The sequence below is a fragment of the Myxocyprinus asiaticus genome, chromosome 36 (genome assembly GCF_019703515.2).
Source record: "Myxocyprinus asiaticus isolate MX2 ecotype Aquarium Trade chromosome 36, UBuf_Myxa_2, whole genome shotgun sequence".
In the NCBI taxonomy this organism is placed as follows: domain Eukaryota; kingdom Metazoa; phylum Chordata; class Actinopteri; order Cypriniformes; family Catostomidae; genus Myxocyprinus; species Myxocyprinus asiaticus.
In genome coordinates, this window is record NC_059379.1 from 19,340,318 (window position 1) to 19,359,459 (window position 19,142).

General features: G+C 39.0%; 1 protein-coding gene across 10 annotated transcripts in view; it reads right to left on the bottom strand.

Annotated features, from left to right (window-relative positions):
* LOC127426713 (neurexin-1a) overlaps positions 1-19,142 on the bottom strand; it is a 220,116-nt gene that overhangs the window by 78,440 nt on the left and 122,534 nt on the right. For 9 of the 10 annotated variants that reach the window (XM_051673679.1, XM_051673678.1, XM_051673676.1 and 6 more), the window contains 5 exons: positions 13,119-13,241; positions 11,812-12,193; positions 11,481-11,671; positions 9,491-9,664; positions 6,017-6,136 (listed from right to left, as the gene is read on the bottom strand). In XM_051673679.1, the coding sequence (XP_051529639.1) occupies positions 6,017-6,136; positions 9,491-9,664; positions 11,481-11,671; positions 11,812-12,193; positions 13,119-13,241 (990 nt within the window). Of the gene's footprint in view, positions 1-152; positions 756-6,016; positions 6,137-9,490; positions 9,665-11,480; positions 11,672-11,811; positions 12,194-13,118; positions 13,242-19,142 lie in introns of those variants that run through there. The other variant, XM_051673680.1, reaches the window with a different exon arrangement.

Below are 19,142 nucleotides of genomic sequence, written 5' to 3' on the forward strand. Positions count from 1 at the left end.
TCTCCAAACCATGCATTAATCTGTATCATACATTTATATTATGCACAAACAGGTATTAAAAATAACATGCTCTTTCTGTTGGAGGAATAATGGAGGTTATGGATTGACACATTGGGAAGAGGTTGAATATGGCAGTCGAATAAGCTACGCACCATGTCCTGCCCGCAGGGGGGCGTGGGATCTGGCGGCAGGCACGAGGTGATGAGGCATATGCTGAGGGACGAACAGCTCCCCAGGCCCCTCTGCCAGAGCCAAAGCCAGCGGGGGCATCCAGAGAGCCAGTCGCAGGCTGATGCAGAGCAGGACGGAAGCAAGACCACCAGGAGCCCTGCCGGGCCACTGATGCAGCGCTCCCGTCAGCATGCTACCAGAGTGCACAGGGAGGAAAGGTCTTCAATGAGTGGTGTCCTTAGAGCACCTGGAAGCCCATGTTCTGCTGAAGCCTCGGACCCTAACCATGCAACAGCCCAATTACTAGAGAAGCAGAACCACAGCATGTGCTGAATTCCACTTGGAGAAGGAACTTTCACAGAGTTGTCTGAGATATATATTCAGAAAAGCAGCAGAATTTCAGAAGAATTCTGATGGATAAGATCCTGGTTTAAATTCCTCTCTTTGTGACATTACAATTACAAATTCCTTCAGGAGAAAAAGGCAAGACCCAAATGAATCCGGTCCAGTACTCCAGTGTGGTAGGCGTATTGGAGAAAAGAGTGAGCAGCCTTTGTTATAGACCTCCCATGAGTTCTGGACTTTGCCAGTGCACTCTATAGCTTGAATCCCAGTTGTATCCCATGAAGACGAGGCTGCATCTCTTGTTCCCCCGTGGAGAGAATAGGAGAGGAACAGAGAGACTACCAGAAGCAATGGCACACACAAGACGAGATCGCCGCTGCAGCATTTAACTCAATACAGAGCTCTCCCCCTCCCCAAACCACAAATATACTCACACACACACACACACACACACACACCACATAAGAGCTGCTGCTGGCTGAGACTGCACTGCCTCTCAGAGGAAACATTAGAAGACACACCAAAGGAGAACAGGAAGAGAGAACACTAGTCAAGTGGCCCTCATGTAAAGAAGGGTGGTCAGAGTTTCTGAAAATGCATAGTCGCAAGATCTACCTTCCTCCTCTCTCACTCCTCACTTTGTCTCTGTTCTTTTAGTTTTTTTAGCAGAAGTAGTCCTCTTTAGATCAGCAACATGTTTGGAGGAAAAGACCCTTTGAATGAGTCGCGGGGAAAACGGAGAACGATGAAGCTTGGCTCGAGTTTTCCTCCCCCACTTTTGTTTTCTCCCTCCCCCTCTATCATCAGGGAGGCGTGTGCAGCAGTAGAAGTGGGGTCTCTTCTCTCGTTCTCCTAATCTGTCTCTCTCTCGTCCATCTCCCCTTGACAGAGGGGTGGCTCAGGAAGTGCACAACGGGAATTCAGAAAGCATGGGTTCCCTCTCTTTCACCAACTAGTCAAACCTTGATATACTCCTCCCTCTTTGGCCATTGTGTAGCTGAATGAGTTCTTTTATAGAGAGGAGAGTCACTAAGGTGCATTTCAGCACCATGGACAGTGGAGGTTTGATGACATGAACTGGAAACCGTGGTCTTGCTTTATTGCGAATATTAGATCGATGTCTAATATACTAACTAGATGCGACACGATAAAACAACAAGTGATAAAAGTTATCAGAAATTTTTTCTAACCAGTCAAAATTGCGACAAGTAATACGACATGTGTTCATTGCTTGCTTCTAATGTTGAGGCGTTGCATAGGGTAGCCCACAGTAAAATCTTATTGGTCCAAAATCCTGTGCACATTAAACATTAAATATCTTCTGATTGGCTATGATTGTGCAACGTCGTTCAGTTTTTGCATTCAGTGTGGACAGAAAATACCTTATCATTGAAATCATCATGTCACACATGGTTAGTAATCTAATTAAAACTGCAAGGTGTTTTTTTTTTATTATTATTATTATTATTATACACATGCTGTTTTCATTGAACCTCATGTAAAAGTGTAACAGGTAAATGTGCATAAGTTAGTCACTTCTTCTTAATACTAAACAGAAATAACAGCAGTGTGTCATCAGTTAAAGTTCCAAATGTAGCTCTGATGATGTGTCTGTTTTTCACTAGCATATAAAAAAAATGCATACAAAATTAAGTTCTAAGGTGACTGACAGGGTAAGTTTCACATAATGTGCACCATGCATTGTGTGTGTGGGTTTAGGAAGTCTGCAGATGTGTGTCTCCATAGAGGTAGCAGTTGGAGTGTGAAGGCAGACGTACTAAAAGTGACACTGGTGTCATCTCCACTCAAACAAGGAGATCTTTCCCTCTCCCTACACTCAGCATCGTTAGCACTGTATAATTAAAGTTGACAAAGCTGGGTGATCAGATCCGCCCCACCAGGGGCTCCAAGGCACACTCCACCAGGAGCTGAAAATGCTATAATTTGGAAGACAATTTAATCACTGTGATTTATCCGACACCCAGTGTTGTGTATACTGAAACATTACATTGCAACTCCAGAACTTTACGAAACAATGTGGGAACCATTCTGCCGCATTCATAACAAGCTAATTGTTTTCAGCTAAATAAACTGCATTTCAGAAAGAAACCCAATGCAGAAAGATTTTTTCCCCTATACTGTTTACAAGACTGCCACCTAATGGCAAATCTGGGGTGTCGCTTTGAGCAGAGCTCTGAGGACCCTCACTACTCTTCGGCAGTCACATGTTTAAGCCAATCCATTTTCTTTTTCAGCTGACCTCAAAAGCAGATTCAAAGGAAGTAGAGCATGTTTTAATACTGGTGCTTCCATTCTGCACAGTGTAGAGGAAAACTATTTTAAACAGTAGGGGAGAAATAAGTGGAAATTTCAGTTTTCTTCTGTTCTGCTCCAGCATAGTGTTGCATTTAATAATGTTCTATTCTCCTGAAGTGCAGCCCTCTTTTAAATATATAAAGGAGCAATGATTTAAGAAGGGAAATGAGAACAAATAAAAATGAACCCATTTGCTTCTTTCTCTTTCTCTTATTTTTCTTTTTCATTCCCCCTGCCCCACTGCATCAAATCCATTGACTACAGGAAGTCCCCCCACCATGATGCTCCAGTAACCGGTGGGATGTTGTTTATTAAGAAACAAGATATTCGATAAGCAAGAGCTAATTAAAAATGAAGTACGTCTTTAAAGACATATTGTTCGGCTTTAGAGCAGACGAGAGGGTTTCTGTCATGAATAAAGCAATGCATCAGATTTAATTTCACATTTCTCACGTGAGAAGCACGTTATCTCTATAGCTGTGGTCATTTTTTTAATCATTGCATATTTCTTACGTCTCTTATGTGCACTCAGTATCTTTAATAATATTTACACAGAGCAAATCCATATTGCAGTCCACGCAGAAGCATTTCTCCTCATTAATTACAGTAATTTAGCAGTTCTCTTTGATAACCACCTCAAATCAAGCTGCTCATCTCCTCTCAGATCACACTGTGTCAATGGGATCGATGTTTGATGGGACTGATGGGACAAATGCCCTCAACTCTGCAGTCAATCAGATATATCTAACATAATTGAAAAACTGAAACTATATTAAAATACATTTATAACTGCAAAACGAATTAAAATAAAATAAAAATGACCATTACCAGTTATTAATTTTAGCTTCTGAAACACATTATATTTTACATTTGAAAGCTTTCTGAAGTCTTTAAACATGAAAATGCCACTTGACAATGAAAACATGTTGCAGCTCTATCATCTATCTATCGTATATATATATTACTGGGAGAAAAGCTTTGTGCCAGCACAGTGGCCAAAGTAAATCCACATGAACGCATAGAGACTCTCAATTTGAAGAAATTGAGAAGCATGCCAGGGTTATTCTAGTTTTGAATTTAACATTGTTTATATATATATATATATATATATATATATATATATATATATATATATATATATATAGATATATATAAACACATTCAAAACTATAATAATAAAACTTGAATAACCTTAGTATGCAGTGCTACACTTGAGGTGGGATAATGTATAATGTGAAGATGGAGGCCATTTCTTCAAATTGAGAGGCTCTGCGCGTTCATGTCCACGGTTTGTAAGCCCAACACTCAGGATTTACTCTGGCCACTGTGCCTGCACAAAGCCTTTCTCCCTCTGCACTGCCTTCACGGGCTGCTGATCACCAGGCTTCAATACATCTAAATGAGTCTGTGTGCATGTGTAGGGGCATATGAATATGCAGGAACATTAAAGACCCTATAAAATAAAAACTGGGCTTTTTTAGTTTTTAGTTCGTGTCTAGTAGCTTTAAGGCCATCTACTGTGTATGCTAGTGTACTACTAAATGTTAATAAAACCAACTTTTAGCAGATATAAGCATTTAAAATATACAGTCTTTCTCTTCCAGAAATCAAACCAAAAATACTGAGGACTCATCTTTTACTCAGGGGCGTATACAATGTTTTGTCCAATAAAATGCTCTCTAGAATGAGAATTTCTGTGTTACCTAATACCATCTGCCTCAGACTAGCAATAGCATGCATCAAATCATAGTTCAAGGCGGTGATGTAAACTAAAGCCTATTGGCTATTTAAAAAAAAGCAATAAATCCATCAGCTTATATACATTAATAAAGGTGTGACATGCAATTTCACCCATTTATTTTATTTATCGATTGAAATATCATAAATGCATATGGGAAAAAAGAGACGCCAGAGTAAAATATGCAAGCATTTCTTTATAATTCTAAGACAGCAGAAAACCGCTGCCACCCCATCTTCTGTCTGCTGTTCTGAATAGCAAAAAACACACACTGAATAGTACCCAGCAAGGTGCGGGGTTGCGGATGATGTAATGCAAGCCGTCTATGTGTTTCTTCCCCCTGAACAAAGGCTGGCTCTTAATAGTTTGGCAAACCCGCAAGCATGGCTTGAGCTTGTAATAGATCTTCTTCATAAACCATCTCAAGGACTTTCCCTCTGCTGCAGATTCCCGGCACTAAGCACTTTCACAGGCCAAGAGCACAGAGGCTTTCAGACCAAATCTGAATCAATTGCCCTATTTGGGTGCAGACAGCTCAATATTACAAATCCATTCATAAATGGCCACACACACTTGTGATACGAAAAACCCCAATACATTTCCTCTATATACTGTATAATTTATTTCTGCAAGAAAATGTCTAATAAGCCATTTTCTTTTTTTTTTTCTTTTTTTTTTAGGACAACCGGTCCTGAAATCTGCCGTTGTTCAGATTCCCAGTAATGCACTGTCCTTTACCACCCTCTAGTGGTGTAGCACAAGAGTGCACTCTTGCTATTTTTTGCAGCATATACTGTCTAGTGTCCACAATATGTGAATATTCTTTATGCATGGATGATATCCTACATTTGCCAATATGTGCAGTATACAACTCACCAGATGTAATATCAGCCGTGATTTAAAAAAACATAAATAAATAAATAAATAAAGACTCATTTTTTGATCAAAATGTCAAGAGTTGAGAAAAACAAAATGATTCAAATGCAAAGTAACAGTATTTATTTCAGAGATGATAACTGGATGGCACTTGTTGAATTAAACACACAATGTAATGAAAATTGTGTGACAACAAAAATGTTTGTCGTTGCATAATGTGTAGGGTTTCACATACTATTTTTTAAAAAGTGGGCAGTTTACAGTGTATACAGTGCAGTATGCTATAATTTCATTCTGAAAACAGCCACTTTCTATGGGTCACTGATTCCACTTTAATTCAATGTGACATGTCACATCTGGTGCATTGACAGAATCTTGGCTCTTTTGATCTCACCTAAAAAGGTTTTGTGAATTACTGTGTGTGGTTCAAGTATTGTTTGAGTGGAAATGTGCTTATTTTTCACATCTTAGTCTAAAATTTACATATTGAATATAATTTTGGGTGGTTTCTGGATCAGTGTATTGTGCTTCTCTACAATAGTTGAAAATCAGAAGAGGTGATAGACTCACGGTCATTGCAGAGCGGTCCTCCAAATGATGTCATGCTGCAGTCGCAACTGAAGCCCTCCCACTGCTGCAGACACACGCCCTGATTGGAGCAGGAGTCTTCCTGACAGGTAGTGCTGGGGCCTGCAAAGACAGATGACAGAGTAGAGAGAGAGAGAAAGAAAACAAAGAGACAGAAGAGGGGTATATAAATTCATAGGCCCCTTACGACATCAAATCCACAGTAGAGTAAGGGATTTACTGCAGCAGAAACAGCCACACAGAACCGTCCCATCTGCTCACTCCCCATCAAGATGAAAAACCAGCTACCAAAGAGGACAAAATCTTCTACTTCAACTACTTAATCTTTTCCAGACAATGTTTTGAGACCTGAGGTGGGCAAAGAAGATGAAAATGTGTGTTTAATAGGTTAATTGTAGATTTATTAAAACTACTAATGTAAAAGAAAGCCAGCTGAAGAAAAATAGGAATTTTGTATAGTGATTCCACAAAATAAAGCTGTTTTAGATTATATTTAAGCAATATTACATGAGTAAGATTGATGTCATACAGAATATACTGTATTTTCAGTACAACAGCACTCTTACTTGTGTGATATTGCTTTTATACAACAGTTTTATAAACAAGATGTTAACATAGAGTAACTCACATCTAAGACACAATATGGCCAGTTTGTTTTTTTTGTCTATTTAAGCTGCGCTTATGAAAATAGTTCACATAGACTAGCAGTCTGTCTAGAACACCACAAACACAGACAAGCTCAGTTTAGTTCTATTATACTAAATATCAGCACTCTTGGGACAGTGCTTGTCCAATCAGATTAGAGGACCGGAACTAACTGTTGTATGATAAACATTACATCATTATATTAGATTCATGAACCGTGTTATAAATCAAGACAGGAGACTTAAAGTGCAATACAAGCATCACCCCCAGCGTTGGTGAAGGGGTAGCATTGGCAGTATTGTGCAATGTTTGACTGTAGTAATAATACAGGCCTCCGTTTTGATAATAACATCTGCTCCTGGTATTGCTGAGGTGGGTTTAAAGCAGCAGCACTCCCAGAGGACATGGGGCTGTAAGATAAATAGGGGCCGTCTGGAACAACTCATTTTGTGTTCTGTCTACAGAAGCATACCGGCGGGGCGTCGGGCCAGGCATATTACAGCCTGCGGAAACACTTCTGTTCTCATTTCTCTCATTACTTCAGCCAGCATGTAAAACAGGCTCCTGGCCCTCAAACGCTCTATCTTTTCCATCACTCAGCCATTTGGCCAATCAGTCGCACATTTGTGCCTCTGCCACTTGACTCAAGAAAAGCGGGAAGTGAAGCGAGTCTGGCAGAGGGAGAGAGATCCAGATGAGCTCTGTTCCCGCTGTCTCACCTGATCTGTCTGAGCGAAGCTCATTTAAAGTCTCAGAGAGAGATAGCAACAGAGAGCTGGCACGCTCCCTCCAATGAGCCTTCTCTTAAAGCTAATGCTATATATCTAGAGTAATCTGTGTTTGAATTCACGGGAGAGATCACCAAAGCGTTAGGGAAATTCCATCTAGTTTTAAAGTCTTATAGGAGGGTAAAAAACTATTTCCGTCACTTTTGTGTGAAAGGAGTTTAAACTGCATGCAGTGGGTGGGGGCATTTTCAGAAGAAGGGGAGGGGGACACATGCCTCTAATAAACGACAGAACAGATGTGAGCTCCAAAGCAAAAAGAAGTGGCGGGGAAGTGAGGGACGACTATAACACAGGACATTTTGAGACATTTTAAGACCGGGGCTGTAAATACAAGGAGCGTGTAAGGTGCTTGTATTTACGGTGATGGAGTTACTAGACCGGCTGCTGAGCAAATGTGATCTACAACATCAGACTGCCACACTGGAGGAGGGGTAAAACGGGGGCATCAGTTAAAACACACATATATCTATCTACCTTGCAAGTCAGCTTTCAGCAATGCAACTTTTGTCAGCCAAACGAAAAAGAAAACAAAATATATAAGATGTTAGTAAAGGCACTGGAATGACTGTGATTGTAACAAATTAATAAGTTAAAAATGTAAGGAAAAAAGAGATGGGGGAAAGGAAAAGAGGGCTGGAGAGACTCGGGGGGAAGAAGAGAGGTGGAGTTAATGAGAGATAACGAGAGACACAGAGAGAAAAATAAGGAACAGACATGATAAAAGCCAGTGGCGTAGCTTTGCTTTGAGCATCACTCAAAAGGACATTTTTGACATTTTTTAATTTAATTTTCCAGACCCCAAAATGACTTTATATATATATATTAAAAAAAAAGGAAAAGCTTCTATATACATATGTATTTATTCATAATGTAATACAGTGTTTACATGCACAAGTGACAATGAAGAACAGCAAATTTCTGTGACTCATGTACAACTTAATGAGTAGACATGCCATACAGTCAGCACAGTATACTTTGGGGCCACATATTTATGGGCCAAAATGACTGAATTTAGCAAAATATGTCTTTTTAAAGAAGTAGGGTAAGTGTTTTGATTAAGGTTAGTCTGTATTGATTATAATTAGCTATATTCTGGTCTACTATTAATCTCTCAAACAGTATTTCGACTTAGATGGCACCTGTACTGCTGCTTTGATCGCTGCACTCCACTTAATTAGTGTAATAATTTTTTTTTAGCTGCATGGGGCTGTGGTGGCTCAGTGGTTAAGGCTCTGGTTTACTGACCAGAAGGTCAGGGGTTTAAGCCCCAGCACCACCAAGATGTCACTGTTGGGCCCTTGACCCTATCTGCTCCAGGGGCACCGTATCATGGTTGACCCCAGCTTTTCAGGGATATGTGAAAACAAATACATTTCTCTGTATATATGCAAAAAACTGTATGTATAATGTGTGACCAAAAATAAAGGCTTCTATTTAGATAACATATAGCAGTTTCATTGATAAATTATTTTATGGCTTTTTGTTTTTTTTTTTTTTTTTAGTATGAAGCTAGATTAGAGAAAACAACACAAAGAAAAGAAAACTATGCATTTGAAATAATATCAATATTATCAATAATCATCACAATAATAATTAATATTAGGGCTATCGATAGAACAAAATAAATAAACTCATGATTTTATAGTCAACACAATTAATTAAAAAAATTTAGCATTTCCTGAAATTTCCCTCTAAATATATACATTGCCTTTCAAAATTATTAAAAATGTTTTGCCACTAGCCTGCCTTCTCAGTCACGTTAGTACCATCAACGGTCACATAGGTGATATTTAATACTTGCTTCGCTATGTTGAAAGTTTCCAAGAGAGGAAAAGAGCACAGGACCTTTAAACTGGTAAAAAATTGCCCAGCATGGAGAAAAAACAACAACAGCAAAAGCAGAGAGTGAATAGAACAGGAAGCAAAAAAAGGATGAACATGAGTGCATGGGATGAGACAAGGGTGCAGAGCAATTGTAAGCATACCCAGTGTCTTCCCATCTTATTCATACTGTTTTCCTCACCTTCACATCCTCTCTCCACCTGGCCAGCATTGGACAGTGCATCTGACAGCAGGTCTGGCAAACGTCCGTTCAAGTCCACAGATGCCAAGCAGCCCTGGAAGCCCTCTTTAGAATGTACCAGTTTTGGCAAGTCCTTGTACATTTCTTTGGCCACACCTCCCACATACAGATCACCTGTAGAGACAGGAAATATTATGGTCTGACAAACATTCTGTTTTCAATTCAACTATCAGGGGAGCATGTTATGTAAAGGGCCACGAAAAGGAACACCATTACCCTCTGCTGGTTCCATAGTTTATTGCAAAAAACAAATAGTTGACTACAACCTAGCACAAAGGTACAGTAAGACAACAAATATTCACCAACTGGAATAAATTAAAGATGCTTAAAAATGGTAAATAATAATAATAATAAAACACACAAGGAAATACTTCTCTTGTGTGCAGTTTAATTTAAATTTCCAATTCAAACCAGTGTTGTGCGCTATTCAGAACTGAATTTAAAATGCCTAATAAATTCTAATTCAAGTTTACAATTTGAATTGAATTTGAACTGCGGTAGCAAACAGGATAGAACAACAGAACAATTCTACTCAATTTTGATGAAGCTCAATTAAAATGCAATATGATTGAAAGAAATGATCATATCTGCTGTTAGTCAGTCCCACCAGGATTTCACAGCACTTTTTCCTGATTAGTGCAGCCCAAAATGACTGAAATTGCTGAGGCTTTGCTCAAAAATTGCAATGCCATTTTCTACGTTTTTTTGTGTTATTTTGCGGTGAAAACTCACAAATAATCATTGTATACTTTTGTAATTTTTGTCAATGACAGTGTAAGTGCAATTGCCTGTAATTATATAAGTGAATAACAACTGAATATGCAGCTAGCATGCAAAAAATTATAAATACAAACAAAAAATACAAAACATTTAAAATGTGCAAAACCCGAGATCTGGCTAATGTGAGTGGAAGACCATTAATTATTTTTATATTAACATTTTCTATCTCAGAAAAGTAAACTTTGTTAAGGTTAAAATAGTAGACCTACAATAAAACTGTAAACTAAAAACACAAATGAGGCATGTCGCGATATTTACATCACCTGATCGCAATCATTTGTTTTAACCGCAATTATCTGAGAGAACTGGGATTGTTGAGCATGTGAAATTCTAATCACATTGTACTAAGCAAATGAGGGATTTTTTTTAAACAACTATAGAAATGCCCATCATGAACAAGTTTCATGAATGTTGTCTCATTTTGCAACACAACAGCATTATTTGAGCACTCCAAATGAACAAAGGTCATAACCAACCCGCACTTTGGACCATTTGGAGCGGCTCCTCAAGAGCGCGTGATGTTTAAACGCTAGCTGTGATGTACACGCGGCATTTAAAAGTTTAGGAAAGGCTTTCGATAGTGATAACAAAACGCTTCAGTTTCACTTTAACATTCGTGTAACAGCAAATGTTCTTGGTTGTTGGGGGTTCATTCACACAGGGTTTATGACACACAGTGGCGTAGTCAAGAGGAAACGAGGAGGATATGCTTACTGTGTGGAGATGATACAATAGCGGCTGTACAGTTGGATTTGTCTTTTTGACCACTTGTTTTGCCGCTGTCAATTTAGAGAAAAGCGATTGGTTTACCTCAGATTCACCATTTTTTGTGGAAATTATACAAAATTGCAAGCTACCGCTTATAATGCAGAGACTGGTTAATTTTGCATAAATAATTTCAGTCGCAAGATTGCAAATTCTTGGAGGGACTGGTAAATTACGTTTTTAATAATACAAACCTTTTCACACTGTTTCACACTTTTTATACTGTGACTGTTTAACTTCTTTGAATTGCAAATTAGTAAGTTCCTCTTCCCATTCCAATTCAAATTCCCAAAAAGTGAGCCAGTTCTTAAATTCTGAATTTTGCCCAACCCTGATTCAAGATCATACAGAGAAATCATTCTCACACAGAGAACACCACATGTACCTTTCAGATCCAGGTTCTTGGCTCCCATGGTGGTCTGTGTGGTGATTTTGGTGTCTATTTTGACAGTGTGGAGGTTGTTTGTATCTCGTGAGATCATCACATTATGCCAGTGGTTGTCATTTAGAGGTGTGTTGGAGTTTCCTTTGATCAGGTGAGCTCCATTCCCCAGATCTGACACATAATGAAGATATCTGCATGGACACAGTTATGATGACAATTATTGGAGGACATCAACATGTTTTCATTATCATCCAAGCACATATAATGTTTATTATACTTGTTATATACATTCAAATCAAACTGTGGCACATTAAAAGTTAATGGGGCTCACCCTTTAACCAGCTCCACCACTATAAAGTCATTGCCGTCTCCTCGGTTGTAAAGGATGAGACCATCTGGTGAGGTGGTTTTAAACTGGAAAAACAGGTGCATGGAGTAGTAGGCCTGAAGGGTGGGCAGGGTGACATAGCTAGAGCGAGACTTGAAGGTCACGGGGTCTGCCACAATGCTCCTGTAGCCAATCATTGCGTTCAATTCACAGTAGTCGATGTCCCCATTCTTGCACAGGTCAATGTAGGACATGCCATTGAAGGACAGGCCTTGCAGGTGTCCAATGAAGTTGGAGGGCACGGCAGGCATGTAACGCTTCTCTGTGACGATGCCTGTTTCCACATTGTGGAACTCCAGCTGCGTGTGGTCCCCTGTGATTTGACCTTAACAGGGCGAATAATCAAAGACATATTTAATACAGGAAGTGTAGGGTGCTTTATGTGTCATGTGCAACTGTGTCAGTGGCTGTGCCTGAAACGGAAAGCTATCCAGTTAGTCAATGATTCACATCCAGCTTTTTTGTATGAAGGTATTTCTCTTAAGGAAACTGGTTTCCATGTACCATAGTTTTGAGTCTGATGATTTATTCTAGACTAAATTGAATTACAAGTTGAAAAAAAATCAACTGCTCCATCTCACATTTTTTTTAAATTCCTTCTACATATTGCATGTACTGGTATGTACAATATTATAGGCAGCAAGGATACATCTGTGCTGCTTTCAAATACCAGATGAAGACATCTTAGTAGACAGGATGTTAAACAAATATTGAATTCGTTCATACTTTGGTGCCTTCCTTCTGCAATATTCTTCCCACGAAGGCAGCATTGTTCAAGTTTCAGACACAGCCAGCATTGCCAGAAGTTGGCTGACTCACATTTGATGCAGAAAAATTAGATTTTTATAAACATTATATACTAACAAATTCTAAAGCCTGAGTTCCTCTTCCATTTCGAAAGCATTTCAGAGAACATGTAGAAAAAAATGGCATCTTGATATTTACTAGATTCAGTGAGAGGGAACAAATCCCTAAATATTTAAAAAAAGCTCTTTTAAAGCTTCCCATGATTAAGTTCTCTCACTCTAAAATCAGTAAGGTTATGCGAGTATAACGTATTCCCTCTGTGGTTCGGCCCAAATGTATCAGCTTTAAGAAATATAGCAAGTCTATTTAAAAGTGTTGAATTCATGCCAGCAAGCCCAGCAAGGAACCAAAAATCATTGCATTACATCATTACAATTCCATTTGAGTCTTCATTCTATGTTTCTAACGTTTGGGTGGTGGATATAGTGAGACACTTGCTGTACCTTCAGAGGGCTGCAGGTCATCCACCATTAGCTTCAAACTTTTGCCTCTCCTGACGACACGAACTGTGTGCCATTCGTTGTCATTCAAGTTCTGGCCCGCAAATATGGTCTCTGGACCTTTACCTATAACATGTCCCACACAGCGGTTAACACAGAGGGCAGAGAGAGATAAAGAGAGAGAGGAAGAGAGAGAGAGAGAGAGAGAGAGAGACAGAGAGAGAGAGGAAGAGAGAGAGCGAGAGAGAGAGAGAGAGAGAGAGAGAGAGAGATAGAGAGAGAGAAGATAGGCAGGGTCTGAAGAGGATAAACTAAAAAAGGGGTTACTGAGGGGCACGTAGAGATAAAGAAAGAAGAGGGTTTAATAGAGAAAGAGCGGAGGAAACAATGATGTGCTCACTCAATTATTCTGTCACACATCACATTCACACATTTTGCTCTTCCTTCATATCTTGCGGTCACGCTAAAACCATTTACAGTCCCTGCGTCAGTCAACGGTCCTGTCATGAATCCTGCATCTTTAATCCCAACCAATGTGAATAATGGAATGTGGAAGTGTCATGCCCATTCAAATGCAACTTAAAAAGTAATAAAATAAATAAAACCTGGTAATAAAACCTAAATGCTGTGGCTGAAATCACCCTTTCATATATCTACATTTGGTCAGTCCAACTGAGTTACACCTTCTACAGATCAATTAAAGGTGCACTCATTAATTTTTTCCACACTAAAAAAGTTTTACTCCTAAAGAAATTAACTGTAATTTGAAAACATATGTAAAAATCATGACCAATCACATGAGATGAGGACTCTAGTCATATCAGTAACCTGTTTTATTTTACATGGGGCAGGGGTGCCCTCATGGGCGGCTGCCATTTTAGAATCACATGACCAGCTGAATACTACTCGCTAATCTCAGTAACCTTCTTGTTATTGGAGATTTTCACTCTTGGATTAAATTAATCATGCCTGATTGTGAATAGTGTATTTCTACAATGGCATCTGTAATTGAAAACTATTGATTTTGAATGATGCTGAATTCACACCACTAGATGTCACTGTAAGTCCAAAATGACACAAGCATAAATTTAGTGAGTGCACCTTTAAACGGAAAATTCTGTCTTCATCTACCCACCCTCATTTTCCTTGAAACTCCCATGGAACACAAAAGGATTTACAATTAAAACACAAAGAGCAAAAAGCTATTCTTTTCCATACATCGAAAATGGACCGTGATATCACTGGCTGTCTTAGTATATTAAATGTATCTTCCTCACCTTGGTCATGCATAGTTTTAAATAGTGCTTTTTCCCCTCAGGTCATGTCTTAACTGGCTGAGGGCACACACACACACACACACACACACACACACACACACACACACACACACACACACACACACACAAACACACACAGTAAGTTTAACATAATGTTAAGCAAACAATTCATTATCCCCCCAAAATTTCTCTCAATACCCCCTTACATGTTAGCTGTTGTAAAGTACAGTGAAAAGATCTATCCTGCTTCTGTCACTAGATGGAGCAATGCAACAATTTTTTCTGGCAACCCTCCCTTAGGGAACCAACCAGCCAGCATCGGTTTAAGTGAAGTGATGTTCCGCTGCATATGCATCACACGTCCTAACAATTCCTGAGTGGCTTAGGAAGCATATCCAAAAACCTACAGACTGTAAACTCTATTCGAGAAAGCAATTTCTCGCCTGTAGAGCCTCCTCCCTTATCCCGTGCACGTGTCGTGAGTTTGACGGTGGCCCCAAAACCTCCGGGCTCCTATCGAGCTTCCACCAGATGATCAGAGAGCGTGAAGAGGAGCCTGAAGGCTTTGTGATTTTCAGATTCTGTCTTTCTTTTACACGTCGTTGTCTCTCCTAATCAGTCAGTCTGCTGCTAAGAGGGCATCATTGTCAGGGGCCCATCTCACTTGATAACAGGCAAAAAGAGTTGCCATTAAAAAACTGCCAGGCTCCTGATCGATTTTCTATCCCTCCCTACTCTCAATTACTATGAATCCAGTACCATTAAGCCTTAGGCAATATACAGGAGATGACATGTGATTTTTTAAGCCTCTGACCATTACAGCAAAGGATATATGTGAAAAGGTGACAGTGTGTGATTGGACAGCTGGACTGGAGCCACAGCGAAAGGTCTAGGTCTGCTATGCCTTTATTAGGGAGTTGTGTTCAGACAAACTCAAAAGCAGCAAAGACAAAAAGCCTCTCCCTCTGTCTGGGAGGGCAGCTCGTTGCCATGGAAGTGGGGCAGATGGTTGTGTGTGTCTGGTCACTTTGATTCTCATCTCCCAGGGTGGAGAGAGAGGGCAGAGTTAAATAAGACAGAGGTGGGCAGGGGCTGGCTAGAGCAGTCTGACAGGACAGGGCTAGCAGGAAAATGCAGCTCAGACATGCACACACATACCCTACACACAAACAGTCTCGGCCAGGAGAGATCAGATACACTCATATCTAGCTCATCGAGCTGAGAAAGATACAGTGTGAAGCAGGTACAGGCAGCCATTTTGAGAGAGGACTGTATTCTTAGATTAAGGACGGAAGAGCAATTTTGGGACTGATTAGTCCGTAATGCTCACAAGTAATCTGTAAAAGTGGGAACTTAAAAGATTGAAAATGGGGTTTGCTTCATATATTTAACCACCATGTTCTGTTTGTGGTCTTAGAGACCTCAGGGCCATTTAATAGGATCTGGACTGATACTTCATGGATATTTCTAATCTTACGAGAACTGTTTATGTATAAAATTTCTAATTGATAACTTGCTTTAATTGTCCTCCATAAAAATAAATAAATAAATAAAATGTTACATGAATTATGTCTGGGGTCTCAGTGACCCCAGATATGAAACATTAAATAATGCAATGAGACAGGAATTTCACAAGACAGAATTTTCTTACTGTTGCACAGACTGTAGATATACACTTTTGTTGTTTGTTTTAATGTAGCCTATAAAAAAAAATAATTGTTTTTATTAATTTTTTTACAGTGTGTTTTTGCCTAGGTCAAAATGACCCCAAACCGAAACAATGTTATTAGAATGGATACCAGTCACATTTCTGGGGAAACAACAACAAAAAAATTATTTATAACATGTTTATAACATTAAAAAACATTTTAAAAGTGTCTTTATTATTACACGTACATAAATAGGGTCTCTGAGACCCCAGATATTATCAGTAAAGTCATTTCAACAGGACATGGGAGCTGAACCCACACTAGTAATTCCAAATCTGAACGGAATTGTAATTCAGAACAGAAAGGAAGTTATCTTTCTGTTTATAAACAGAGCAGAGCAGGTTAAAACATTCTATTTCACATCACGCCGTGATATATAATCACAACATCAAACCACAACCTTAAACCAATACACCTCACATTTCATTCTGTCGCATAAAGCAGATTTTATAGAAATTAATTTAAAAGTCAGCAAAATCCGAACAGCCAAACCATTTCAGTGGTGCGAATGTAAATGTCACAGAGCCAAGGTGAAAATATGGACCCCTGAAGTGCAAACCTCTAACCAGCCAAACTGCCGCTCTCAACCTATAGCCTGATTTACCCGAGAGCGTCGAGTGACCCCACTAGATTCTAAATATACATCTTTCATCCTGCTGACACTCAGACCACATTAACAACCCATGAGCTGATGTGACAGCACTCTTAGTTGAACACACTGTCACCCTGGGGGAAGGCAGAGTCCCTAATTGGCAACGGCTTGTTCTTCGTGTCAGAAGAAGGACAACGCTAATAAACACACACACATACACAACTGACAGGTGTAGCTATGGCTGACGCAGATAATTAATGAGGATACAAAAACAGATGGATAAGACTTCATGATAGCAGGCTGTTCAAACATGTAAAGCCTCAGCTTCTGTTTCTCCATGGGAGCTTAAATAAAACATCTTCTTTTGCTCAGAATACCTAAATCTTTTTGTCATAGATTCAGACAATTGGAAGCTTTGTCCTTGGAGCAAAATAACCCCTGTCATGAAAGAAGATAGAATGCGACAGATATCACCATAAAAGCACATTTATTTTGAAGTTTGAACTGATTTAAAATCCATGTACATGCAAGTATGCTAGAAAAAACAAAATGGCTGCCTCTCACATCCTGCTTCTGATGCACAAATTAATCAAATAGAGAATGAGATTTCGGTGACATTTTACTAATGTTCTATATATTAATGCACTAGATATCATAAACTAACAATGAAGAATTTTTTAGTAATCTTAGTGGTAAAACTTTACAAGGAGGTTCCATTTGTAGTTAACATTAGGTAACATGAACTAACAATGAACAATTGTATTTTTATTAACTAAGATTAACTAAGATTAATGAATGCTTTAAAAACATTGTTCATTGTTGGTTCATGGTACCTAATGCAATGGCTAATGTGAACGAATGGCACCTTTTTGTGAAGGATTACCATCTTAGTAATCTTCTTTATACACATTTGTTCATTGTTAGTTCATGTTATTATTCATGTTTTATTGTGAAAGAATGCATTAGTATATGTAGAAATTAACATTAACCATGACTCATAGTTCATGCAGTAATATTTGTGTTTATGTTGCACTGAAAACTAGTGTCATAGATGCAGCATCACACAAAAACCAAAGTTCCCAGTTACCGATGTTGCTGTAAAAATGCGTTTTTCATAGTTAGTCATGATTAATTTATCCCGTGAGTGAATTAATTCCACATCCACTTAGAGTGGATTATTGAGATAAAACGAGCAATATTTGGCTGGTCATGTGATCTCAACACGGCAGCACTCAGGAATGTTTACCCAGCACCATATGTAGAACAAAGGAGATTTTATCTAAGACTAATATGACTAAAGACTGGTGTCAGGTGAGTGTACATAATTAAGAATATTTTTCAAAAATGATATTCTATCATTCCTATTTCTTTGTTTAAGAGTTTGCAATTAGCAAATTAGAAATTAGCAAAATATATCTTTAGCTAATGCTAACCTTAATGTAAATCTTTACCGATGTATCCTTTTCAAAGTGAAGGGGGAAACAACAAAAAAATAAACAAGAAACCCAGTGTTTCTGTGTGTCGTGTTAAAAGGTAAAATCTCGGCAGGGGACGACAGCACAAATCTTTTAAATTTCTGATGTATTTTTTACATGGAGGCCTTGTACTCACTCTATCGGCAGGTGACGAGGTACCCGTCGGAAATGTTTGCGCTCGCTTTGACTATTGGGTGTTTTGCGATGTGGAATTGGTTCCTGTGGTTTTCACTGGGCCATTCACACCTTTTTTTTTGGCCCCACATGACAAATTCCTCTCTGTTCATATGTAGTAGTGTATAATTATCTCTCAAGGTTCCTTGCTGTGGGGGTAGATGCCCAACTGTGAGGATGATGTGGAGAATCCTGACAGCTCCCAGCAACATTGAGTTTCACAAATCAGCAAGCCAGAGCTGTTTTGCTGCTTCTGTACTAAAATGCCCAGTGCAATCAGCAAGGCTGTGGTATATGGAGGTGAGTGGCTGATGGCTTGGGCCCATGGGTTTATATCTACTTTCAACCATTCTCCCCGCTATAGTGTTTCTCTAAGGAATAGGTGTAAGGGATGGTGTTCTTAATGAACTTAATGTCACCAGAATTAGGTAGCAGGCACTTAGGGTTGAAACACAAAACCCACACGAAAGAAAAATCACAAATGAGATCTTCTTAATATCTCAGTTGTTTATTTTCAGCTAGAACGCAATTAGATAAAATGAAAGACATGAAGACTTTTGAGTAAGTATTTTGCTTCTAAGATGTTTCTCCTGAGAAAAACAACCCAGTAGTCTCAAATGTGCCTCATCTAGAGTTTTAGTAGAGGTCTCAACAATGTCTTACCCCATGCTAAGATTTGCCAAGATCCCAAATGCTGGGTTTTAAAGCTGCACTATGTAAGTTTTTTTTGGTTAAAAATGAACAAATTGCCATTATTGATTGAGTACATAAACAATGTCCTTACCTTACCCCGATTCACT